Below are 26,236 nucleotides of genomic sequence, written 5' to 3' on the forward strand. Positions count from 1 at the left end.
AATAAAACCTCCTCCGTTTTATAGTAGGCTAGTACTTTTACCAACCTACTTTATAATGAAGGAGGTTTTATTTGTAAACTAGCGGACGCCCGCGACTTCGTCACCCATTTTTGGCATCAGTATCGATCACTAATCACCCACTGATAGATTTTGGAAATATATTTCATGTACAGAATTGACCTCTCTACAGTTTTATTATATGTATAGAAGAATAATCTTAAGTAAGGTAATGATTGTTTGATAAAAATAAAAACTTGAAATTGGAATGAAATGCAGCGTTCTTGTCTGTGGAATGTGTTCATTATTTTTATTTGATTTTTATTGAGATGCGAATTTAAAGAGAGAGATTTGAAGACATGGCTGTACGGTGTACTTAATACCTTTGCCTTTACCTCATGTGAAAGAATAACAAAAAATAAAATTAATAGAAGCGAGAATTTAAAAAACATTATGCGTGAATAGTTCACACTTGATTTTTTTAAGAAATTATTTGTGAATTTGTGACCGGAACTTGTATATTTTGTAACGTTATTAGTGATTTTGTTGTCTTCATCTAGTTATAATGGTGTCCCTAATTTGGAGATGGATGAAATTTTCAATCTGTTACCATCAAAGTCGAGACGCATTTACTTAAATACCTACCTACGAATTTTATAAGTGGAGAAAACAACAACGAATGGATTCACTTGCGAAAGGAGTTTTTTAAACTATTATCTCCGTTTACCTCAAAAATCTACTCATTATTCATCTTCACAGCAGTCGGAAATTATGTTACCGGGTAAAAGCATCTCCTATAACATCCAAAATTGTAGACTTTTGTACATTTTTTTTTTTAATTTAGCAAGAAAGAAAGAAAAAGTCTTTATAAAGCATTATGCCACACAACACAATTTGATCATAATATCATATAATATTATCATATAATATTGTCATATTAAATAATATGACAAGACAATATCCTGCGATGTGTGGCATAACCCAATAAAGGGCCCTAACTCAGCATAATGCTACATACTTTTTAAGTAAAAAGAACATGCAGCGCTGGTTTTAAAAAAAAAAAAAATTAATTTAAAATAAATCACTGAATACTGTACTGAATTATTGTAACACGCGGGGCTAAACCCATTATAAACTCGGTTTCTATTTAGCGGTCTTCGCCTCATGGCTCGAGCCCTAAAATTAACTCGTATACAATGGGTCATTTTAGCCCCTTGTATAACAATCTGCTGTAATAAGTATAAATTTAAAGACTGAGGATTTCCTAGGAGAACGAAAAATTCAATATTACAAGTTATAAACAATTCGTCAGCTCCCTATAAACTCCCTTAAACTCCATTTATGGCCTAAAATGCTTATTTTGATTACGCAAATATGTATTTTAGTCTGTGCCGTAATTTTATCGTCTATGGTAGAATAACCTCAAAAATCCTGTCCTCATTGTCAAAGACAAAAGTCAATAATAATCATCAATGTGTCAACTGTCAATGTCAAATTGACTTTAAACTTAAAGTAAAAAGCTCATTTGCTGTGAAAATCGGTGAAAAAGAAAATTAAAATTACCGTGTGGTTCATCAGTATCACTATAAATAATAATTAGAATTCTTTTCTTTAAAATAAAAGTTACATTACGCGGTGAATAGTGAAAATTTTCAGTCCAATCCATTAAATAAATTCATTAGAATGGCAGAAGAAATTCAAAAGAAGTTGCAAAAAGAGTTCGAGCTTTTCAATAACCTGAAGAAAGAGTATCACAAGGCAGTTGCACTGAAACAACAATTAGACAGTCAATTAAATGAAAATAAAGTTGTAAAAGAAGAACTTAATTTATTGAAAAAGGATGCTGAAGTTTACAAACTCATTGGGCCAGTATTAGTGAAACAAGACTTGGAGGAAGCTAAACAAAATGTGGCAAAACGTTTAGAATATATTAATAAAGAGATCAAGAGGTCCGATGGAAACATTTCAGCACTTGAAAATAAGCAAGAAGCAGTTCACGAGAACCTTAACAAACTCAAAACTAATCTTGATAATTTAAAAATAGCAGCATAACATATTTTAAAAATATTTTATATAATGTTTGTATTTGTAATATCCGAGCTTGTAACAAATTAATATCTTTAATTTATTCCTTAAAACCTTATTTCTTTTTTTGTCTGTTTGTGTTTGTTGAAGCAGCAGCAGCATCACTGGGAAATTGATTTAATTTAACCCAATTTAAAAAAAGTTTATATTAAAATTTATGCATTTGATAGAAACATAGATTCTGTATTTAATAATTTTGTTGTTTCATGTTGCATAAATATCCATTGCTGATCTGTTGTTTGCCTTTAAGACTGGTTTCACAGTGCTACGACTGTCTGCATGGTTGATATTGTTCATATAATTCCTTGTATCATTTTTCATATTAGTGCTGACAGACGGCATGTTTCTTGCAAGTAATTTTCACCTTTTTGCGACATGTGGGTTAGCTGTCCTGTGAAACCTGCCTAAATCAGTTAAAAGTAGAAATTCATCATTATTCCATGAAAAGATTGATGTACTGGAAATATCTATTACTTCCTACAATAAAATGAGGTGACCATAACAACAACAAACCAAATACATCAAAGTATGATGAAACTCAAACTATATCAGTAATATAAGATCAATCAATTTGTTGAATACAACTTGATGCAAAACTAAAGTTGAATGGTTTTATCTATATTCCTATATTCTCATGATGTAAACTATTGCTAATAAAATAACTTGCAAAATACTTAATATTTTTTCTTTACCCTTGAAATAGCAAAAGCTCCTCTAAACTGAAAAATAAAATAAGTGGTAGACACTAATACAACTAATGTTTTACCATCACAATACACATATTATGTAATGTACTCATAGAAGCGACTGCCCAGTGGATATTATGACCTCTGCCTTTAATATGGAGGGCAGTTCAAATCTGGTCCCAAGCACCTCTCATTTTCCTAACTGCAGAAGTTCTTGAATGTTATTGCTACTAAAAAGTAGCAAGAGTGGAAGCAGTAGCAGATTTGTAGTCTTGCCTGCCTTAGGCCCCAAACTACCAGCCGCCCCTTAGCACTCATCATACAATTTATTTAAAGAATTTTTTTATTCCGTTAATAAAAATCAATTAGTTTTATAATATTTTTAGAGATTTTGGGAATTGGGGTAACTGCTTACAACATTCCTCAAAACATTAAAAAACGGTTTTAAGAAAATAAGGAAGTGATAAAATTATAAATTATTGTAATTGGTGTTTGGTTTATTATTCATTGCTTATTCCCACATTTTTTATCATGAATGGCCGCCCTTTAAATTTGGCAGTTCTAGGCTAGGTCCTACTGGGCCTTAGGGCAAATCTGCCACTGAGTGGGAGGAAGTAAACCCCATTCTTCGTATCCCAACCCAGGATTTAATTAAACTTATAACCACAGTTTGTTTTAAAAATTGTCAAGGGTGTTTGCTGTATTATACAACCAGTGGTGTCCACTTCATACAAACAAATGGTAGTGCATTTTTGCGGGGATTCCATACAGGAGGAGTTTATTGGAGGAGGAATTTTCAATTTTGTGAATTTTTTACGTACAGAACCTACTCTAATTGATAACTTTGTGCACGCCACTGTATACAACATGTTGAAATAAAAAAAAATGCGAATTTCATGTAAGTTTTTTTTATTAACTCGTAACATTAATGGCACATTTCAAACATATAAAGACATAAAACGGAATGTAGCTGATATAAATTAAACCTAAAAATAGGTATTATGATTGCAAACATTTTCCAAATATAATTTTTTTTTAGTATAAATGTAGTCCTATGAAATATAAAAATTTGTATAAAGTATAATTTTACCTATTCATATATCAAGTTCAGTCATATTATTGGTCCTCTTGTCATAATCAATTGCTCTAAATTCATAGCATCAAAATATTTCTCTACATTCTAGTCTTAAATAAGAATTATAACACTACAAAAATACATACTCTGTCACTCTTTCAAAACAGTTTTCCTATATACTTAAATGAATTGTGTAAATATGTCACTCGTATCACAATATAAAATTTATATCAAAATATATTTTCTTATTGTAAAATGAAAACTATCTCAGCACTCACTTAATTCTACTTTGTACGCACGGTACACTGCAAAATGGCATCTCTTGTTTCACAACAAACCGACCACTCAATAAACTTTTGCCACACATTCGGCCCGAGCATATGAAACACTCGGCATGCCAGTGCATATTACTCCAGGAAACTCCTTGCTGTTCAGGACCAATGACTCCACCACAAGCACGACAGCGCTCTGCATAAAATTGATCATAGCATGTAAGGCAAATCGGCAGGCCAGTTTTATCATCGGGAACATACTTTTTCCCTCCAAGTGGTGCATCACAATGGTAGCAACAGAAATGTTGTACGTGGAACGCTCTGCCCTCAGCAGCGGTGTAGGGTCTTGTGAATATCAACTCATCACATCCAGCACAACGAGGTATCTCCAGCACGTTCGCTAAATCTCTGGCACAGTATATTTCCCCCTTGTAGTAGAAGTAAACGAGATCAGCCAACAGTTCCCCGCATTGACAGCAAGTGAAACACTGTGGATGCCATATAGCTTCCTGCCCAGCTCGATCAGCTTTTACTGCTACTTCTCCAGCAAACATGGGCTTCTGACATCTTTGACAGGGCACTCCTTCATTGTATAACTTTCTGTTAAATTCCATTTCGTCGGGACTGAGTGTCATATCAGCAAATTGGGTGAGAATTGGATCAAGCTGCTCTGTATATGTGCTGACTTGTATCGGATTGCCTGAATGATCTAGTTGTGGGTTCTCCACAGAGTTATCCCAGTCGTTACTCTGAGAAGGAATGGGCACTGCACCTGGATAGGTATTGTAATTGGGCACAGGTGGAGGATTATCTTCCTCAGACTGGGATCTAAGATATTCTCTTAGAGGAGCAGTTTGTTGGGGTTCAACTTGGTTTAAGGGTTTCGTTGTGGTGGAATACTGAGGGTTTATCTTTGTGGAGCATATGGTGCCGCTGTGTTCTGGTGTTGTAGGTTCGTGTTTCCAGCTCCAAATTTCACCATTAGGAGCAAAAATTGTTCCCTTTTGAATCCTACTGTCCAGTAATTTTGCTGTACCTATTACATTATTATTACTCATGGACCACAAATCAGGCATTATCTGAGCTCCCAAACATTTGTTAGCAAATTCATTTACTTCCTCCTTGAACTGAGGGTTCTTATTATACTCTTCGCGAAACAGTTTAATGGGCTGAAGATATACATCGTTAGACACAGGCATATTTAAATCATTAAGATTTTTCAGTAATTTGTCATACACAGGACCGTGTTCAACTGCACTCTTAATTCTGTCTGACTCAATGTGCATCACATGAAGTTTATCTTTTACAACTCTGCTCAAAATTGGGCTTGACTTGTAATCAGGTAAGTTAGCAGCACTGCTTACAACATTTCCTTGTGAATCAAGCACAAGCTTCTTGTCTGAAGCATTCTTGGGGACTATATTGTATTTAACACCTCGAGATGCATTTGATATCTTCAATGGCAGTGCATAAGATTTGGTTGCAGTGTGTGTTTTGCTGTTTTCAACACAGTATACATCTCCATTCTGTAGAGGTCCAACTCTCACCACATTACCCATACCCACCACATGATCCTTAATACGGGTAATATATTCCTGGAAAAGAAATAATAATATGAATTAATAGAGATAGGTATCAATTAGCCATTATTTTTATTATAATAAAAAATTAGACACAAAGTTTACGTTAATTTTCATTTTTACAAGATACAAAGCCAATATCTGTATTTCTTTTCTCAAACTAAGCATCATATACCGATGAAAATAGGAAGATAATTTTAGCATTTAGCAGTTTCCAAGATTAGAGTAAACAGACAAAAAGATTTACCTACATTTTTGTTTGATTGAAAACAAGATTTAAATTATTAAAAAGTAACAAAAATCAAGTTTTGTATAGAAGACTGAAGCTGACAACTGCAAAATTGTAGGCTATTGAGGATGCAACATTTTCAGAGCAATACATATATTCTGTTAGACAATGTTATCGCTTGGACTTATAGGTTTTTCAAACAATAGCAAAATAAATCAATTATTTCTTGTAGAACATGTAGAACAAGCTTTAGTTCAAGTTGATCCTTCATCTTCATCATATCAGCTGAAGAAACGACCACTGCAGGACATGGTCCTTTCATAGAGACTTCTATACCTATTTTTGCCCAGTACTTACTACACTGGGCATGTGGATTGTTCAGAGCAGAGCTAGCTTTCTTGCACCAGTTTTGCCTAAAACCAGCCTCAGGCATTTAATAATCTAGAACCTTCGTTAGTTGCCAGAGTCTCATCGGCCCATCTGCAGGTGAGGTTGGCAGTTAGGGAGACTGACTGGTACTAGCCTCCCCCTTACACCACACTAGACTTACTGTATGTTCTGATTTTTCTTGATCGGTGGCATGGTGGCGCGCAGCAGTGGCCACGTCGTGCGGAGGGAGTTGCGTACGAAGCTGTGCGCGCCTCTTTTTAGCCGCCTCCGAACCAGACACCGGCGCCAGTGGACCCAAACAGGACATGTATTCTGATACCTAGAAAAAAACCTGTTTTCTAAAAACCGTTTACTGTCTCTCAAGGTACAATTACCTTGACTGGCCATCATATTTGTAAGTCTCAAATGTGGTTGCTAACATACTTGTATATCATAAAAGAGTTCAGAGTTAAACAAAGAACCAAAGTTACTAATATAGAGTAACCACTAATATAGAGCAGCAATGGTGAGGCAGTGACGTGCGAGGTTTTTAATTAGAATAGGCATTATACATACAAATTTTACAAAATGGTTTTTTTTTCAATAAAGGTTTTCTGAGTTCTCGGGGTAGGCAGTAGAGCATTTTTGCATGTATGTCACTGGCAGGTACAAGCTGATGCGCTGTGATTGGTCAACCCCTCATTATCAAGTGAGTCGTCAGCACTGACAAAATTAAGATGCTGGATGCAAGTGACTCAGAACTGGTGTTTGGCAGTCAATTAATTGTAAAAAGGTTAATTTGTCTAATGTGTAACCACATGCTTTGTATAAATGATAATATCCTGTGGAATTCTTAATAATTATGTATAAAATACCTTTTACATAACACAATTTTTTAGTGTTCTCTCCACTATGTGACAAAGGTGATGTTCTCTAGCTGTTTGTTTGTAATCTTATCAATATTGTATATTGATTGATTGATATTGAGTATGATATGATAATAATGATAATATCAAAGTATCTCTGAAATATTTGAATAATGTTTACCAATTCTGTAGAAGCATTTGGTGGTACCCAATCAAGTTTCACAGGCTTATCTGTGACTCCACGTATTTTGATCAGTGGCACTGGAAATAGAAATGTTAATATTTTAGACACTATGCTCTTTTTTACTCTTCTTCCTTTCTTGGATTTATGTGCTTGTATTAAAGAGTTAAATATTATCACCAGCCCACCACCACACATTGAAACTGTGTGATGAATCTAAGCTATATGCTCCTCCTACAAGAAAGTAGGTCTGTAAGCCATTCAAAAATAGGATGATGGTGATGTTATCATCATTTATCATTTAACTATCAACATGATCATACTATAAAAAATATGAATGAATGTTATACCTCTTGAAAACAGAAAAATTTTGATTAAATTTGTAAAAACTATTATCATTAACAACCCATATATGACTCACTAGTAAGCACGAGTCTCCTCTGAAAAAAAGGAGTTGGGCTAATAGTCCCCCAACTGCCACAATCAATTGGCTTGCCCAATGCAGTTTGTCAAACAAATTTGCAGGCAGTCTTCACATACAAAGAGATTTGAGAAAATTCTCAGATATGCAGGATTCCTCACAATGTTTTTCCTTCACCATTTCAGACACATGATATTTAATTTCTTAACATGCACATAACTGATACAACTATAACAAAATATTATCTTACAAAAGGAAATTATTTTAATATCCTTTGTGTGTGATTAGTAATAAGTATCCTTTTTGTTACTGGTAAGTTAAAGAAACAAGAGGCCTGCAACTTATGCCTCAGATAATCACACATAGCATATTGTAGGATAAAATTCCAACAATTGTGGTTTACTAAGTGTTTTTTTTTAATTCTAGAACTATCATTTTCTTTCTTCTGGGCTGTTTCTGCACTTGGCCATGTGATTAGCCGTTGTACGTGTGAACTAGAACTATTCCTACAGGTCTATTCCTTGTGTCACTTTGACCTTTAATCTATTATTTTGATAACCACTGACTAGATTTCCACTGATAAACTGGTTGCAGATAAGATTACTCAACAAATTCTTGCTTCATACATTGATGTAGATATAAATTTTGCATTGTTGAATAACAGAACCAAGGGCATTAGCCTTGTAGTGTGTCGATTCTCTTTCTACAAACGCTAATGCTGCGAAAATTATAAAATGTGACCATGTACAGCCAATCAGATGGCCAAGTGCGCAAACAGCCCAGAAGAAAGAAGAAGAAGAAATTCGACACGCCACATGGCTAAGGCCCCAGAGGTAAGTGTACAAATAAGTAGTTATTTGTTACACTTACTGTGTTTCTGCTCCAGTAGTTAGTTTAGATCAGATCACAAGTTCCCGAGGTGGAGTTCTGGATTGGTTTAAGAGTTACTGTACTGGAGGAGTTGGGAAGTTGCTAGTAATACACCCCATGCCTCAGAGAACTCACTCTAAGCACAATCATGATGTGTGTTATACTTACTTGATGCTTTCTTAGGCTTTGCAGTACCAAGAAGTTCAAATTGTGCCCAGCCTGACAAGTCATCGTCCTGTACATCATGAACATCTTTGCTGCAGTGGCACGCTCGGCACACTTTGCGCCAAAAGTGTAAATCCAGTCCAGGGCATCCCGTTCCTGTGTACATTAACAGTAAAAGTGAGTGTAAGCTTCGACTTACCCCTGAGACCTGGCTCACTATAAAAACTAAAATGACGATGAAGGGAATTAAAATGATTCAACACTGGTCTTACCGCAGGAGTTACAAGGGGCGCCGGCGCCGCTGTCATGTCCTAAGCGAGCTTTGCTCAACTTCTCCCTTTGGCTTTCTAATTTGGACAACCAAGCTGGCGCCTCCGGTGTCTCTACACATGATTCACTCATCTTGAAACATAAAACTTGTTTCAATTAAACTTAATAACGTGATTAAATTTGATAGATGATAGGGATGTGAGTCACGACAAAGGATACATGATACGATGATAATAAAGCAGCTCTCAAAGTTTCAATATTATAAAATAGGTACACAAAACTCAATAAAATGAGAATATTGTCTGTAAAAAAAGCTGGCCAAAATTAGAAATTTCAAATAAATTTAACTCAAAACAATAAAATCAGAAAAATAATTAAAAATATACACCACAACAAAGACAAACACAACGTAGCCCACAGACAAAGAGTAAATTAATATCACAGATCACTGATTAATATCATTAATATAAGGGAACCACAGATTAACACAGAAGGAAGTGGTTTTTAAACTCTTTGATCCATAGATGGATGTCTATGATTAAAACTCAGATCAAATACATATGGATATGTATCACACGCAAATTCACCAACAAAATTATTCTCTGTATCTGTACCAGGTAAAGTCACACACTAAAATTATTTATCACCAATAAACATAATTATTATGTGTCCTTACACTATCTACATATAACTATAAATTTGATTAGCATTGTAATTTTACACAACCTTTAACACATCGCTAAACTCGTTACACAGAATAATCAATTACTTGGTTACAAAAGAATCAATTCTTTTTAGGTTTTGTTTTTATTATAAATTTGTTATACCTAACTTTGAAAGGTGTTATACTTACTTGATGCTTGAAAGGACTTGGCATCAACATCAATGGCGAGTACATTACTCAACTGCGGTTCGCGGAAGATGTAGCCATCATGGCAGAGACTCTGGATGACCTTACCTTACCTTACTTACCAAGTAACCTTGCTCAATGACCTCAGCAGAGTTTCTCAACAGATGGGCCCGAAAATGAACATGGCCAAAAGAAAAATAATGTGTAATGCATGTATCGCTAACGAGCTATGTTAGGAGTATCTCTGCGTGATTAAATCAGAAATGAGGATATCTACAGAAGAACCAAAGTCACCGACATAGTACAACGAGTTGCGAAACTGAAGTGGCAATGGGTGGGGCACATAGTTCGAAGAGCCGATGGACGTTGGGGTCCCAAAGTGCTGGAATGGTGACTTAGACCATTAGTATTAGTAGACTATTTTTTATGGCAGTTAACTACACAAACTGGCATTTTTAGGGAATGGAATCGTTTAGCCAGTCTAAGTTTAGACTATCCACAGAATATTTATATAGAATGTTCGATTACTTGATCGATTTTACGCTGTTCCGTTAAAAAAATCGATTCTCTTTAGAAATCGTTTTTAATACAAATTTGGTAAAATTATGGTAGGAATACTTACAATTTCTTAAGAAATTAAATATCACGTGTCTCAATCGGTGAAGGAAAACATCGTGAGGAAACCTGCATACCAGATTATTATCTTCATTCTCTGCGTGTGTGAAGTCTGCCAATCCGCATTGGGCCAGCGTGGTGGACTATTGGCCTAACCCCTCTCAACCTGAGAGGAGACTCGAGCTCAGCAGTGAGCCGAATATGGGTTGATGACGAACGAATACTTACAAATGACACGTTACTCCATCTTTTACTAAACTAAAAGTTTTTGGCCGATTTTTATGCCATTTAACTACACAAACCGGCATTTTTAGGGAACTCTTTACACGACGAAAACGATTACAACAATGAAACATCGATTCTATAGCAACAGTTTTTATAAGCGCGTCAGATCATAGATTTTTGATCTTTGCCAGAGGGGTAACAGTTAGCGAGGCAAGTCCTTTCTTATTAGTGGTGGTGGTAAGAGCGATACAAAAGATCACAAAAGGCACAGATTACATATGTGACAAAACGTCATTTTGACATTTGTTACTGGCAAATGGCAATTCAGCATCCATCTTTCATTTTCAATGCATTTTTTCTATTTTACGAATTACGATCGAATTTTGGTTTAAAAAGCCTTAATTCATTAAATAAAAGTGAAGATAAATTATAGATAATATATCAAGTATTTTTTAACATCATCTGAATAAGCTATCTGATAGAAAGGTAATATTTGCCGTGTTTTTAACATTAGTTTCGTGAGTCATAGTCTTGCTTTTATTTATCAATACCAATATGTATGTACACTGTCGTCTTTTCAGATGTCGTCAGGAAGACCGATTAAGTGTGTTGTAGTGGGCGATGGAACTGTCGGTAAAACGTGCATGTTAATATCGTATACCACGGACAGTTTCCCCGGAGAATACGTACCAACAGTGTAAGTGGGCGATCATATTGGAATAAAGTTGGTTTTCTTCAGTCCTCAACTGTTTATCACGTTTTTAATGGCTTAATTCTCATTTTCATTCAATTATACTATATTACCTTGAGTAAATTTCAGTGGCCAGTGTAAATTGATAATATTATTAAACAATTTTACAGTTTCGATAACTATTCAGCTCCAATGGTTGTGGACGGAGTGGCGGTTTCCTTAGGGTTGTGGGATACAGCTGGACAGGAAGATTATGATAGACTGAGACCTTTAAGTTACCCTCAAACTGATGTCTTCCTTATATGCTTTAGTGTAACAAGGTAACTATGATATTTCAATTTATATTGTTGTTTGTTGTTGAATGTGTTATTTCAATTTGTTTGTTGTTGAATTGTTATTTCAAGCAGACAGTATAAAACAATCAATAATAATGTCCATTTCTCATAATCAAAGGAATATTATAATAATACTAGCAGACCAGGTCAAGCTTCGCTTTGACTTATGTGCATTTCTTTCCTAGCCTAGGGAAAAAGAAAAGAGTTGTTTTCATAGTTATCCAAGCAATTATTCTCACCTTTTAAGCCTTCCCTATACCACCACAAACATTTCAAGACCTTAATAAAATAAATCCATTCAGCCGTTCTCGAGTTTTATCGTGACTATCCAACAGCAATTCATTTTTATATATATAGACTAGCTGACCCAGCAAACCTTATCTTTTAGTCAGTCAGTTATTATGTCATCAATAGCAACCCACTTTTGGTTTGTTGTTGAGCTCTTCTTAGAATAAGAGGGGTTAGGCTAATAGTCCACCACACTACCATAATGATTGGCAGACTTCACACACAGAGAATAAAGAAAATTCTCAGTTATGCAGGTTTCCTCACGACGTTTTTCCATCACTGTTTGAGACATGTGATATAAAATAGGTGCCAAGCTGCTGTAGGTCCTCATCACACATAAGAATGTTGTGATTCTACAGTTACAGTAAACAGTAATTGTTATCAATTGTAAATTATAATACTGTATGACTTTTTCAAAAGAGCAACTGTTGAGTTTCTTGCCGGTATCTTCTCAGCAGGACCTGCCTTCCGAACCGGTGGTAGAATCTTTACAAATAGTCAACTGACGTGTCAAAAGTGCTTGTAAACTGAGCCTACTTGAAATAAATGATTTTTTGATTTTGATTTGATTTGATTTTGATTTTGAGTAACTTGATTTATATATTTAGGTGAAATAAACAAAAACAGTAGTTAAAATGTTATGTTATGTTAAAAGTTTATTTAATTGAAAATACTTGCTTTCAGCCCATCGTCATATGAGAATGTGACTTCAAAATGGTATCCTGAAATAAAACACCACTGTCCTGATGCACCTATTATTCTTGTTGGTAAGTTATAATTGTAATTTTATTATTTACTCCCTGTTTTATAGCTGGCGACATTGTGTATAATTGAATATCTTTTTTTCCATTCATGGGATCTGGTTACATTAAGAGATTATAGGGTACAGATTGACAACATTTAGTAAAATGGATTTTTTTTCATCTTGTACTCAGATGGCAATGTTCTCTCCGTTTGCATTAATTTATTTTCCAGTTCACTTGCAATGCTTGCATTGCCCATTATTTTAATATTTGCCTTATTGTTGATTTTATGTGATATTTGATTCAATATATCTTTGGAGTTCTTCTAACATTGATTTAAAACTCAAGTTAGAAGTTTTTATTTTGAAGATTTGGATAATTCAGCCCCCCTTGTAACTCAATATCAATTTGAAGAAAATTGACTATTTTTTTTTGTTTAGTTTATAATTTATATTTTAAGTTAATGAACTCTATGTAGTATATTTTGTCTGTTACTTAGCTTAATTCCACATCATTCTTTATTTCTTTTTTGCACTTATGCAATTATAGAATTAGGTAATATTATTCCATAACTATGAAATATTATTTAATTTGTTTTATTGCAATATGCTTTACCACCACCACTTGAGGGTTAATCCATGTCTCAGATTGCCAGGAACAGGTTGTATAATTTAGGAATGAGGATGCAACATAAGGCAATGGCTATCTAATTTTATTTGTTTCACCATGTCTGTCTCTCCATGATTTATATTACAGCCCTACTCAATGTGTACTGTTTACCAACAAACAAATTCGAAATTATTAAACTTTAAAAATATAGTGAAATTAGTAACCTCTAGTCATTTCATAACATATTTATTTTAAATTATGTATTGTTTGTTTATAAAATGTTATTCAAATTTATGAAGTAGTTATTTATAATCATTTTAAGGTGTGACATTTCACTAGCAATTTGTACCCTTATTTTTAATTTGTTTGTTGGTAAACAGTGCACATTGAGGCTGACTGTGGTATAGATTAAGTAATTTTTCATGAATATTTTACATTAATCACATCACAGTTGTGTAAAATCTGAAGTAATATTTTGTGGGTATTCTTAGGCTTATACAAGCTAACTGAAGTAGAGTTTACTTTGTTTATAGTTTATTTTAATTTGTTTCAGTCTTTTTAGTGACATCCGATTTGATTTTTTAATTTATATATATTTATTTTGTTTAACTCTTTAAATCAACTTATTACAGGTACAAAAATTGATCTAAGAGATGATCGTGAAACCCTAAGTCTGCTCTCAGAACAAGGCATGTCTCCTCTGAAGAGAGAACAGGGCCAGAAACTGGCCAACAAAATAAGAGCTGTAAAGTATATGGAGTGCTCAGCTTTGACACAGCGTGGTCTTAAACAAGTAAGTAGTGGTAGTTAAGGCCTAATATTTAATTTGAATTGAAATGTAAAATAATTCTGTCATGCTGATATCTCACATCTATACTAATATTATAAACGCGAAAGTAAGTCTGTTTGTCAGTTACCTTTTTATGGCTAAACGGCTAAACTGATCAAGATGAATTTTGATATAATGTTAAAAGGGACCTTGGAGAAAGCATAGGGTATTTTCTTGATCCTTAAAAAAAAATAGAAGGGGTGATATAGGGATTGAAAGTTTGTATGGAAAGACAAATATCTTAGCCATGGATTCACCGTGTGGGTGCCTGGTCCATCACGTGGTAGAGAGAACAACAACAAAAAAAGAATGTAAATGTTATTTATAATCTTGGTGGATCTCTACTATAAGGAAATAGGCCTGGTCCTGTTGAAGGTTGATAAAATAGCTTCATTATCTCATTAACAACCCATGTTTGGCTCACTGTCTCCTGTTTTATGATTATTAATAAATTAATAATTAATATATAAGGTTATTATAAATATTAGCGCAGTACACTGGCCAATGGCGGATATGCTTGTTATCTTATCTTACAGTGGTTATTCCTTCACCATAATTTCTTAAAATGTACATAACTGAAAAGTTGGAGGTGCACGCCCCGGATCAGATTTGATACGACCTATATAGCTATTGTGTGTGCGGTCTACAAATGACGAAAATATTGCTGGACATACATAAAAAACATACATACAGTCGAATGTAGAATCTCCCCTTTTTTTGGAAGTCGGTTAAAAGCTACATTGTTACCTTTTAATTTCAGGTGTTTGACGAAGCAGTTCGTGCAGTGCTGAGACCTGAACCACAGAAGCGACACCAGCGGAAGTGTTTAATTATGTAAATATGAACATGTTGACACCAATATGTCACACGAGCAGGAATCTCAAAGCAACAGTAATGATATGTTTCTAAACCAGTATTGGTCTAAGAACCGGCATAAGGAATATATACCCTCATCTGTTATTTATTTGGGATAAGAAATAAATGATGGAAAATATTCAAATTGGGACATTGCAAATAGGTTGCCTAGTTAAATTGCAGCCACACACATATTTTATACAAAATCTAGGAAACCATGAACTGCATCAAAAGCAACTTAAATACAGTAAAATTAAGCATAAAATAAAGCTTTCATTTGACATATTAGACAACTAAATAACTGATGAGGTATTTGTATAACATTATTAACTGTTTATATCTGGAAACCCCACAGTTGCAGTGTGAAAGCTGGCAACCTTTACGTTTTTAATTCTGTTGGGATTATTCTTTTAACTAGTGTACAGTTTTTAATTAAGCAAAGAGGAAAATAGTTTGAATAATCGTTTTATACTCTATATTTATTATTATTATTTCATAACTTATTTGCATGGATCTCCTATTAAAAAGTGAATGCACAATCAGCGACCAAAAAACGTCCCCACTCAGTGAGTGAGGATTGGCACTCAATTCAAGTAGTCACATTTGCAAATTCAAAAAAAGCAAAATTGGCCAGTATTTAAGTGAATTTTTCTCCATGATTGTGCGTCCTTTTATTATAAGACATCAATGCTTATTTACAATGTGTCAATCTGAATATTTTCTGTCATTTATTTCTTATCCCAAATAAATAACAGATTAAGGTGTATATTCCTTATGCAGGCTCTCGTACTATATTAGAACACTTCGATTATTACAATACAAATTTCCATTATTAGCAATTTTCTTTTGCATTTTAATGTGCCATAACATAACCAAATGGTGATATCTTCTATGTGAGACAAAATTTATATTAGCATCACAAAAAAAAACAATTATTATTTTACCTTCTCTGCTTATTATAGCAAAATGAAAATGCCAAAGATTTAAGAATAGATATTATGTAAGTTTCAATATTTCTTTTTTAGTTGCATATAGGAGCTGATGTTGGAAACAAATTGTTACTGTTTATTAAAATTTGAGAAATAATAATATTATTTTTATAATATTATGAAATTATGACCTCAAGAATTTTTGATGTTTCGAATTATTCTTATGCAACTTGTGAATATGGACTGACAATTAAAAAAACGAGCTAGTTATCTTAATTGCATACTCGAATAATAGTAATCTCTTAGTTGCAAGGATGAATATTTTGTATTGACAGGCATTTATGATAATCATGTGCATTTTATTATAATAGTTTTCATTTATACATAAAACTACAACTTAGGTAATAACAACTAGGCACATAATAAAGTTAGTAGACCTACGCTAGAAATGGCAGATGGATAATTGAAATGCTATTAATGTGTTTGTCGTAACAAAGAATGAATGCTCTCAGGGTAAGGAACATCACAAAAATAAATATATATATTTACAGTAGTATTTGCTTATAATGACGTTCTAGAAAATGTCTTTGGGCTCAGGATCACACTTCTCAAAGTTTGATTTATGTATATGATATTCTTGGCGAGAATTTACCTTCCAAGACATCTTTCAGACTTTACGAGTGTCTGATAACAAAATATGGTCCTAGAAATTTTTCTGACATGGTTATCAATTATTTTTAAATCTTGAATATTTTATAAAATGAAAATATATCTCACTCACTATAAATATCTCGCAAAGTATGATTGAATGAGCAGTATGGTCATGAATAAATACTTTGTTCCTGGGCCCAAGGAGCAAGGACTAGTGACCAACACCAACACATCCGGAAAATAAATTACATATTTTAGAGAGAAAAACTAAAAATGGTTTACCACCTCGCAATATAATTTATGTAGAATATCTCAAACACACCAAATGGGGGGAAGGAATAACCGTAACTGGACATATTTATTTAGAAATAAATCATAATTAGTTATTCTATAATATATGGTTAACGAGTCTGTGACACACATCTAGACCTTTGTTATTTTAGAAAAGCTGAGAGTATGCTGCCCTACTAAGTTAGGTGTCTCATAGGCGTATATAGCAGGTAGGCCGGGTGGGCCGTGCCCACCCTAGGATGGATCTGTGTCCACCCTAGAATGGACCTGTGCCCATCCTATGATTCTGGGCTACCAATATGAAATTCTATTATGATACTAATAATAGACTTGATTACGGGGGCCTGGCTCACCCTAGGAAATAATCCTAGATACGCCAATGTGTCTGTCTCATATTATACTGAAGAAAATACAAAAGTAATATGCATTATTAGACTATAATTATGTGTGGTGAGCTTTGAAACATCCCAAAGTCATGGTACAAACTCCATAATTGTCTACTTTTCCCAGGTTCCCACTTTTGAGCTTTAATAAAATCACGAGGTCTGGCATTCACAGCCTCTAATAAGCAATTTTATTATATCTAAAGGCTTATGGAAACCAAACTTCTTATTCCAGTCACTCAATATTAAGAATTGGTAAAAAAACAGTGTCATAATAAATGTATACTACTGTTAAACATTTGCATAATATCACAAGGCTCACAGAAAGGTTTTCTGTCAGCCTTTATGTTTTGTTGCATATGTTACGCTTAAAGATCGAAAACGCTCAGTGAGCGGAAATATAGCTCACAACCCGTTGTGGTCACAGTAAAATATCCACATTGCGAAATTAATTTTCTTTTCAGGCAGGCTTTTCTTCATTGCCACAACGCATTGAGATCGAATAGCATGTTAACCAAAACACGAATTTCGCTATTTGGTCTTTCTGTGATTGCTACAACGCGTCGTGCGCGTTTTCATTAAGAGCCATAACACTAATTTCGCAATGTGGATTTTTTATTGTGACCACAACGTGTTGAGAGCTATTTCTCCGTACACTGAGCGTTTTCGATCTTTGAGTGTTACATATATATAATTGCAACAATCATAGTATAATATACTATAAGAATGATCACTGGTTGATCAATAATAATCATAAATTCAATGTAGGTACTGCATTGCATTTCAAATATGTATTTATAAAAAAATAATTATGCTTAGATTGGTATGTTTTTTATTTGGTTTGTTTTTTGTATTTGTAGTATAGACAGACATGCAATAATTCTATTATAGTATTTTGTGTATTTTTTTCGTCATTCAATGGAAATGTGAGCAAGTGTTTTATAGTCGTTTTTAGGTCAAATATTTTTGTATGTGAAAATCATAGCTTAAGATGACAATGATGGTGGCATTTTAGTGTGATTATAACGCATAGATCATCGATATTACTCGTGAGTACTTTATAGACTGCTTTGAGTTACAGGAGATGCTTGAAATTAATTTGTATATAACTTTAATTATTATTTATGTAATAAGAACAAATGCGCAATTTACAAATAAATCTTATTGTAATATGTACTGCACTTTATAAATTATTGAATTATAACTTGGTTTTTTTTTTCAATTCTAATTTCCAGGTTTTATAATTGAAACAACCATTTTGATTATGTAATTTAATATAACACATGGGTCATTAAAACATTAATATTTAATAGTCATGATCTTTTGGGAAAAAACATTTTACTGTTGTAATAACATCAATGACATTTGATTATTACATTGCAATCATATTGCACTTTTGGATAAGGTAGGTATTTCAAATATTCTAGTACAATAACAATAAATGCCAATTTTATTACTAACATTTAGATAAACATTTAAGAAAAATATATATAAGTAGCAGATATGAATTTTAAGTTTATTTTTCCATCAATTATAATTTTAATTTATTGCATACAGAGATGTTATTACCACTAGATTTAATATTTAAATTAACTTGTAGTCAAGGGCTAACTTGTAAAGAATAAAAAAAAGCTTAACTGGCAGTCGCATCTTGAAACCTTGAAATAAAAGGAGGGATATCATTTTCAAATTTAGTAACTGTTCTTGGGGTGGAAATATATGGATCAAAAGGTAAAATAAGAAATTTAGAAAACCCCCAAGATATCGCTAGATGACTTTGGTGTCAGAAATACTTTCATTATAAATAGAAATTTGCATTCCTATTTTTTTCCTTTCTGCCAATACAATTGCATCAGAAATTGCTACAATTACCAAGACAGATACAACAAAGTTATAAACTTGCAATTAAGCAACTTCTTGCTTCTGAATAGCAACTGAACTTGTTTCAATCAATCCCTTCAGGGGTAATAACATCTTTCTGATTGCATACCTACCTACAAATAAAGCAATCTTAATTATTCAAGATCATAATAAAAAAAGGTACCAACACAGTACACAATTAGAAGACAATTTAATCAACATCTTACAATATTTTATGTATGTATATTCTACACCTAATATTATAAACAGAACAATTGGCATTATATGTAAAGTAATAGGGATGATGACAGTTTTTTAAATTGTATATAAATTAAGAGTATACTAATAGTAAAGCAATTTTGTAAAAGGAACAGGGTATCTGCGATCATTACTTTCGGAGCTACAGGGATTCAAAGAGTCAGATTTGCGGCGCTGCCGCGGATCCCTGAAAAACGCCCCATACAAAATGGCTCGAAAAAATGACGTCATAGGCAATGTAATGATCGTTAGATTTGTATGCGCGTTCAAACAAAATTACAAATATCTTTGTTATTTGTGCGTTTATCTTTATAGTTCATATATTAAAAAATGTCACATTTAATGTAAGGAAGCTAAAACTGTATGAATTTTCATCTAATTACGATAATTTTTTTTTAATAGTTTTTGAAATTTTATAATCTCATTTATTTTGAAAATATCCAGACAATCTTTGCTTTTTATGTATAATTTAGTTAACATTGACCCTATTTACCCGAATGTATCATAAAAATCAATATATTCAAACCTAGTCATCATCCCCATTGTCTGCTACAAATGATACAATAGGCACCTGTATTAGGTGATCAACATGACTAGGCCCCTTAGCCTGATACATTTATCATTACAGAAACATGAATACTGGATACATAAATCAATATAGTAGCAACTTAACATTACAAAATCATATATGTATTGAGAAATACTTAAGATTACAAAGAGCAATTGTTAAATGCAACATTTTAGGACAACATTGATAAATAACAGATTTATACCCTAACATCCTACAAATATTTTAAACATAATTCATTTAAGACTTATATGTATATATGTTAAAAAATGGAACACTTTAAACAGAATGACTGGAAATTGCCTACACAAATTGGCTTGATTTTCATTATAATTATATAATCTGTTACACAAATGAAAGTATATAATGTATAATATACAAACAAAAAGTAGTAATAATACTATCATCAAGTCAAATACTGACCTATATTAGAGATCCTTATAAATTGAGACAATAACACTTTTTAAATAAACACAAACAAGTCCTTTATAAAAAAGTAGAAATTTGATATAAATCTCTTATATTTGCAGACTTACCAGATAATAAAACAGGATTTATAATAAAATAAGTTATACAATAAAAATAGTAATTTGAGACCAATTTAGTTGTATATTCAACTGACAGTTTTAAAGTTGTGCTATATTTTTGCTACTGCCTTGTATACAACAAAAATTGTTTTGAAAGTCTTATTAAAAATTGTATACAAACTGCTGACTGGCTTGGTAAACCTAACAAGCTTAACACACATAGTCTAAGAAAATATTTAGCATATAACTATTTTAGTATTTTGGCATCTACATGCTTTAATTTATATACACATGGAAATATAAATTTCTTACTGTAGACCAAACCTAGGTATCAAACTTGTACCTAATTATTGGTCTTTAGTCAACTGCAACAAATTATATGACTTAGTCAATTTAAATATTTTATTACAGATAGCATTCATGAATACTATACAACCAGTCACAATTCAGCATTCAACATCTTGATTTGGCCTTCAGTTTAAAAAGAATTTTAGACTAATAAACTAACCTACAATTATTGGTTGTGCATTTACATTATGTACAGCAATTATTATTACAATAACAACTATTAATAATCTTATTGGGTACATATACAGACAGTTCAGTACAATCATTGCGGCAACCCATTTAAATATGTTCATAAATACAGTTGCAAAAGTAGGTACTGATCCAAATGAAGTATGAGTAAGTGTGATATTATTAGAACAGTTTCATGAAGTGGACAGTAAATTAATTACTGTCACAGCTATAAAATATGGAATCATAATAATTCTTGAAATTAATAATTAGGATACCAATGAGTATCAAATCCCAATATAGTTTAATATTTTACAGTCAGTATCCTTATTGTTATATGTTAAAACATACTTTGTTGCTCGAGCATAATTTGTTTTTCTTTTTACTTGACATTTTTAGTTTGTTTAATTATCATCTGCCCCTGGCACACCAGGTTGATAATAATCTTCAACCTCATATCACATAGCTCTGTACGGTCCTTGTGATTTAAGGTATTGGATTACCAGGGATGGCCCTGAGGACACCACCTCGGGGGGCAATGATGTTAAAGGACAATTTTCAATGCTCATAATTTGTAAGCTTACACATAAAGCCAATTCAAATGGCAGATTGCACAAATTTAAATTATCATTAAGATACAATGACTCCAGATTTTCTAGGGTACCAATTTCTTCTGGTAAATACTGCAAGTTATTTTCACCAACGCTCAAATATGTTAAATTAATAAGATGACCAATGGAACGAGGCAGTGATGTCAACTGATTGGATTGCACAATTAGCTTTTTCAATCCCTGTAGCAACCCAATTTCATTAGGCAGGACTTCTATTTTATTTTCCTCTAGATCCAATACTCTTAGTTTTTTCAAATTACCAACACTGGGTGGGATGCGCTTGAGAAGATTGTTTGATAATATCAATACTTCCAAATTTACTAGACTCTGAATGTCATCTGGTAGTTTGGTCAGTTGGTTGGTGCCCAGATTTAGCTCCACCATGTTCGTCCACTGTCCTATATCTAGAGGTAGAGATGTGAGTAAGTTCTCTTTCATAATCAATTTAGTTAAATTTCTGGCTCTGGAGAATATCCCATAAGGGATTTTATCAATCTGGTTGTGTTCAAGGTTTATTGCAGAAACGCTTGTAAATTGAGCGGGGCCTCCACTGGGGTAGCTCATGAATGAATTACGGGACAATGTCAGGCTTGTAAGCTCTGTCAAACTGCAAAGCAGTCCATCAGGCAGTTGTGAAATAGAGTTTCCCTCAACATTAAACTCATCCATATGCTTGCAATTACTCAATGTTGCAGGTATGCCTGTGAGGCGATTGTATCGAAGACCAATACGATTCAGTGCATGAAGGTTGCCTATAGTCTCTGGTATATCAAGTAGATCGTTATGTTGCAAATCCAATGTAGACAAATTTACACAGTTTCCTATTTCCTGTGGCAAATGCTCCAAATGATTGTGAGAAACATCAAAAGTTACCAAATTCACAAGCTTACCAATTCCAGAGGATAATTCTTTTATTTTATTTTCTCTCAAACTCAACATAGTGAGGTTTGTTAGATTAGCTATACCATCCCCAACAACTCTGATTCTGTTAAAGCGTAAAAACAAAGTGGTCAGAGAAGTCAACTTATATACAACTTCTGGTATGTCACTTAATTTGTTATGCCGCAAATCCAAAACCTTCAAACACCTTAAGTTAGCTAGAGAGTCTGGTAAGCTTGTGAGCGAATTCTCATTCAAAGCTAAAGTTTGTAGGTTGGTCAGACAGCCAAATTCAGCAGGTAGAGCCACTAACTTATTTCCATACAAGTAAAACTCAGCCAGATGGGTCAGATCTCGAACATTGGGTGGCAAGGATGTGATGGAGGATTTGCTTAGATCCAATCTTTTTACTCCTTCGTCTCGACATCTAATAAATTCTTTGATAACATCCAGGTCCGCCTGTATTGGTTTGTTTTTTCTAGCAGTTGGCTTGGGTTTGTTGGACTCTGGATGCTTAACAGTCACTACTTTAGGCCGCGCGCCCTCAGTGTTCGTGAGGGACGCAGCCGACAATTTCTTCTCCCTCATGCCGTGATATTTTTCTCTCGGGCTCACAGTACTAATAGAGTCCAAAGCTTCTGAGTTTTCTCTAGAGGAATTATCAAGATTCATTCCGCAGGTTATGCAGTATCTGAATAAAGTATAAATGTCTATTACACAAATAGATTAATGAGATAACATTCCCAATTATTTTCTCACAAGTCACCTCACTACCAAGAAAAACAATCAATACCTATTTTCAGAAAAGGTATGCTTATCAGAATAACAAAGGGAAGCGCATCTCACGAGTATTAATTTGACAAAAATTTTAGTATTTATCTTTTAGAGCACAACACTCATAATTTGGTCAATAATTCATAGATTTCGCATGTATAAAAATTTTATTTTCAAGACTTGAAAGTCTAGCAAATGAAAACCAAACCAACGCTAATGATTTTAGATCACAGACAATCTAGATTTCATACGAAATCAGAAATGTCAAATGAATAACTCCAAGACACAGAGCATAGAATTGACACAGTGTCACCGAGTATTTACACTAGTTCTAACGTACAAGAGTAAATCTTAGACCATATAAATAACAGGAACTCCCTCGCTAACCTAAAATTTACAGATTAAATACATAGAATATTCAATTACTGATCAATGTTTGGCTCTTAGATACATAGATAATAGAGGATATGTGACAAGTAATCATTGTTGAGGCATCCGGTAACCATGTTTCTTCTCTGAATTGAGCTAGGGCTGTTTTATCGATAATAATTAAGCACTCGATATAAAATTAATAAATTATACAAAATATTATGTTTACTAAAATGAAACATTTTAAATTCTGTCTTACATTATTATAATATAAAATTCCATACAATTGATTTTCTCATTAAATTGTTTTGTATCTAACACAGATTAATCAATAATATACAGATGGAGCGTACGGAACATGACGGTGTCGTACCTACTACGAAAATGAAATTCAAAAACGAATACGTTCTCTTGTCAGTACGATACGAACCATATAGAAGTTGCAAAACTTACAATTTTTGATACAAGGACGTTATACATAACAAAAAGTAATAGCTAGTTGACACTTTTTTATAAATGGTCTTTTAAAATTTGATTATCGTTCTACCAGACAAATTTTTTTTTTCATATTTTTTTGAGACGTTATTACAAGAAAATTTTAGTTTTTAAGTATGTTTTTGACAATACAATACAATACTTGTATTCCATTTTGGGAAACAGCATTGTCATGACTCTCTGATAACAGATTAAGCTTCACTTCTTGCAAGGGTTGTCTTACTTGTTGCTCAGGTGATAAATTCTGCAATAGGTAATTTTTATTTTTTGGTTATCTACTAAAATATTACTATAAATGCAACATTAGTATTTATATGAGTACATAAAGCAACCAACCAGCAAAATCTTTTTTCAAATTTTTGAATGATATCTTTCTCTTACACTATTGGACACAATAAAAAAATTATATAAATAAATGTTCAAACTAAAATTTGCTAGTATTCAGATATTTTAAAATGAGGGAATTCCTATATAATCTCAAACAAGAATGAATACGATAAAAAAAGATTCTCACCGGGATAGATGGACAGGCATTGTTTTTGAGGCGCGGAAAGCATGTTAAATTAATGTGATCCTTCTTAAAATGATCACTACATATGCAGCTGTATCGTGATGGCTTGAAATTAGGCCTGTTAATGCTGTTTAGCCATTTTTGTCTTAAATTATGATTTTTTGGAAATCTGAAAAATATAAAATAACTATACTTATAGAACATAAAATAATTTATTAATTTATACGTTTTCGCTTATTTCGATGATATAGCAAAACAAATCATCGCACTCACTATTCATCGATATTGTAAACAACACTTTCTCAACACTACATATATGGTCAAACCAAAACTCGTGAAATAATTCAATTCTTTAACGGATTGCCCATAAAACCACGTATTGTAAAGCTTTAAATTAGTCAATGGGCCTAATTAAAAAAAAAATACCTTTAAAATACTCAATATCAACAGAAAAATCAAAGATTTTAATACTAACTTGTGAAATTAAATTCCCGCTAGTTTTGTTTGGGTTTTGTTGGTGCAGGCAACAACTGCACACTTCACCATTGTATAAATTTAATTTATTTTGCGATTCACAAGCTTATTGGTTATTATTTCCGTAATAATTCGAATAACGTTACACAGGAACCACAACAATAGCCATTTTTGGTCACTAAAAACAAAAGATAATTTGGTCACAACTGACATAATTGATGTTGTCATGTAAAATATGTCTAACCTCTTTAAGCAATGACTAAAAAAATATCTATCTCGCTCCATTAAGGTAGCTTTCTTTAAGTTAGAGAGGTTACGAAAAAATTTTGTTTATTCTTTAAAAAGTTAAATCCTTGACCAATTTTGACGTAAAATGCCACAGGTCCATATATATAGGTGTCAAAGGTTTGGCTGTTTCGTCAAAAGAATCGGTTCTTTTTATAAATTGTTTTTATTACAAATTTGATAAAATTCAGGATTAAATACTTTCAAATGAAACGTTGCTCCATCTTTTACTAAACTACAAGTTGTTGGCCGTTTTTATGCCATTTAACTACACAAACCGGCATTTTTAGGGAGCTCTTTACACGACAAAAACGGTTACAATAATAAAACATCGATTCTAAAGCAACTGTTTTAGCGAGGCAGGTCCTGTTATATAAATGGTCTAAGCAGACTCTTTACTCTTTTAGTCCGTGCAAACCTTAGACCATTTATAACTGGATGTGGTTCGCACCCAAATTCACCAACAAAATACTAATCAATGACCTTGAAGGATAGGTCGTATTCATATATTTATTTTGGTGATGCCATCTAGGTATTACCTCCACACTACGTGACCAAATATTAAAAAATCCGGTCAAGTGCGTGTCGGGCCACGCGCAGTGTAGGGTTCCGAAGATTATGTTAGCCCTTTAATCCCTTATGTTTTTCTCAATTTCAAAGCCTTTATTATTCCTTACATTATTACATTAAACAAGTTTTTCAATTAATAAGAGTAACAGTTTTAATTTTATAACTGGACGTGGTTCGCT

The 26,236-nt window shown here is 33.1% G+C and overlaps 5 protein-coding genes across 8 annotated transcripts; 2 read left to right on the forward strand and 3 right to left on the reverse strand.

The window, feature by feature from the left end:
- Positions 1–1,486: 1,486 nt before the first annotated feature.
- On the forward strand, positions 1,487–2,755 carry LOC112057768 (prefoldin subunit 6). Its single transcript, XM_024098312.2, has one exon. It carries the CDS (start codon positions 1,681–1,683, stop codon positions 2,047–2,049), a length of 369 nt encoding a protein of 122 aa, XP_023954080.1. The 5' UTR covers positions 1,487–1,680; the 3' UTR covers positions 2,050–2,755.
- A 905-nt stretch (positions 2,756–3,660) lies between these two features.
- Positions 3,661–9,481, reverse strand: LOC112057760 (testin). Its single transcript, XM_024098302.2, has 5 exons — positions 9,069–9,481; positions 8,800–8,952; positions 7,341–7,420; positions 6,475–6,633; positions 3,661–5,710 (listed from the first exon to the last, which is right to left on the reverse strand). Exons 1-5 carry the CDS (start codon positions 9,196–9,198, stop codon positions 4,118–4,120), a joined length of 2,115 nt encoding a protein of 704 aa, XP_023954070.2. The 5' UTR covers positions 9,199–9,481; the 3' UTR covers positions 3,661–4,117.
- Positions 9,482–11,024: 1,543 nt separating this feature from the next.
- Positions 11,025–18,564, forward strand: LOC112057766 (ras-related C3 botulinum toxin substrate 1). Its single transcript, XM_024098310.2, has 6 exons — positions 11,025–11,242; positions 11,338–11,453; positions 11,618–11,767; positions 12,755–12,837; positions 14,055–14,215; positions 15,012–18,564. The coding sequence occupies exons 2-6, from the start codon at positions 11,338–11,340 to the stop codon at positions 15,087–15,089; spliced, it is 588 nt and encodes a 195-aa protein (XP_023954078.1). The 5' UTR covers positions 11,025–11,242; the 3' UTR covers positions 15,090–18,564.
- A 52-nt stretch (positions 18,565–18,616) lies between these two features.
- LOC112057761 (leucine-rich repeat protein soc-2 homolog) lies at positions 18,617–23,770 on the reverse strand. The gene has a single exon (XM_024098304.2). It carries the CDS (start codon positions 23,249–23,251, stop codon positions 21,548–21,550), a length of 1,704 nt encoding a protein of 567 aa, XP_023954072.1. The 5' UTR covers positions 23,252–23,770; the 3' UTR covers positions 18,617–21,547.
- A 128-nt stretch (positions 23,771–23,898) lies between these two features.
- LOC112043328 (THAP domain-containing protein 1 B) lies at positions 23,899–25,595 on the reverse strand. 4 transcript variants are annotated; one of them, XM_052883767.1, is made up of 3 exons: positions 25,447–25,595; positions 24,732–24,897; positions 23,899–24,461 (listed from the first exon to the last, which is right to left on the reverse strand). In XM_052883767.1, the coding sequence occupies exons 1-3, from the start codon at positions 25,485–25,487 to the stop codon at positions 24,321–24,323; spliced, it is 348 nt and encodes a 115-aa protein (XP_052739727.1). In that variant the 5' UTR covers positions 25,488–25,595; the 3' UTR covers positions 23,899–24,320. The 4 variants fall into 4 exon arrangements, 1 of the variants encoding a protein (XP_052739727.1); XR_008251117.1 differs by lacking the exon at positions 25,447–25,595 and adding an exon at positions 25,155–25,429 and having other exon boundaries at positions 23,901–24,461; XR_008251116.1 differs by lacking the exon at positions 25,447–25,595 and adding an exon at positions 25,002–25,429 and having other exon boundaries at positions 23,901–24,461.
- Positions 25,596–26,236: the final 641 nt, after the last annotated feature.

Source organism: Bicyclus anynana, chromosome 10 (genome assembly GCF_947172395.1).
Source record: "Bicyclus anynana chromosome 10, ilBicAnyn1.1, whole genome shotgun sequence".
Lineage (NCBI taxonomy): Eukaryota > Metazoa > Arthropoda > Insecta > Lepidoptera > Nymphalidae > Bicyclus > Bicyclus anynana.

Excerpts from the sequence above, each read along its gene's own strand:
- LOC112057768 (XM_024098312.2), top strand. The coding sequence starts at position 1,681 with ATGGCAGAAGAAATTCAAAAGAAGTTGCAAAAAGAGTTCGAGCTTTTC.
- LOC112057760 (XM_024098302.2), bottom strand. The coding sequence starts at position 9,198 with ATGAGTGAATCATGTGTAGAGACACCGGAGGCGCCAGCTTGGTTGTCC. Across the intron at positions 8,953-9,068 it reads CGCCCCTTGTAACTCCTGCG|GAACGGGATGCCCTGGACTG; the intron begins GTAAGACCAGTG and ends TAATGTACACAG. Across the intron at positions 7,421-8,799 it reads AAAGCCTAAGAAAGCATCAA|TGCCACTGATCAAAATACGT; the intron begins GTAAGTATAACA and ends TTCTATTTCCAG.
- LOC112057766 (XM_024098310.2), top strand. The coding sequence starts at position 11,338 with ATGTCGTCAGGAAGACCGATTAAGTGTGTTGTAGTGGGCGATGGAACT. Across the intron at positions 12,838-14,054 it reads TGCACCTATTATTCTTGTTG|GTACAAAAATTGATCTAAGA; the intron begins GTAAGTTATAAT and ends AACTTATTACAG. Across the intron at positions 14,216-15,011 it reads CACAGCGTGGTCTTAAACAA|GTGTTTGACGAAGCAGTTCG; the intron begins GTAAGTAGTGGT and ends TTTTAATTTCAG.
- LOC112057761 (XM_024098304.2), bottom strand. The coding sequence starts at position 23,251 with ATGAATCTTGATAATTCCTCTAGAGAAAACTCAGAAGCTTTGGACTCT.
- LOC112043328 (XM_052883767.1), bottom strand. The coding sequence starts at position 25,487 with ATGGAGCGAGATAGATATTTTTTTAGTCATTGCTTAAAGAG. Across the intron at positions 24,898-25,446 it reads TTTAGTCATTGCTTAAAGAG|ATTTCCAAAAAATCATAATT; the intron begins GTTAGACATATT and ends TATATTTTTCAG. Across the intron at positions 24,462-24,731 it reads ATGCCTGTCCATCTATCCCG|AATTTATCACCTGAGCAACA; the intron begins GTGAGAATCTTT and ends TACCTATTGCAG.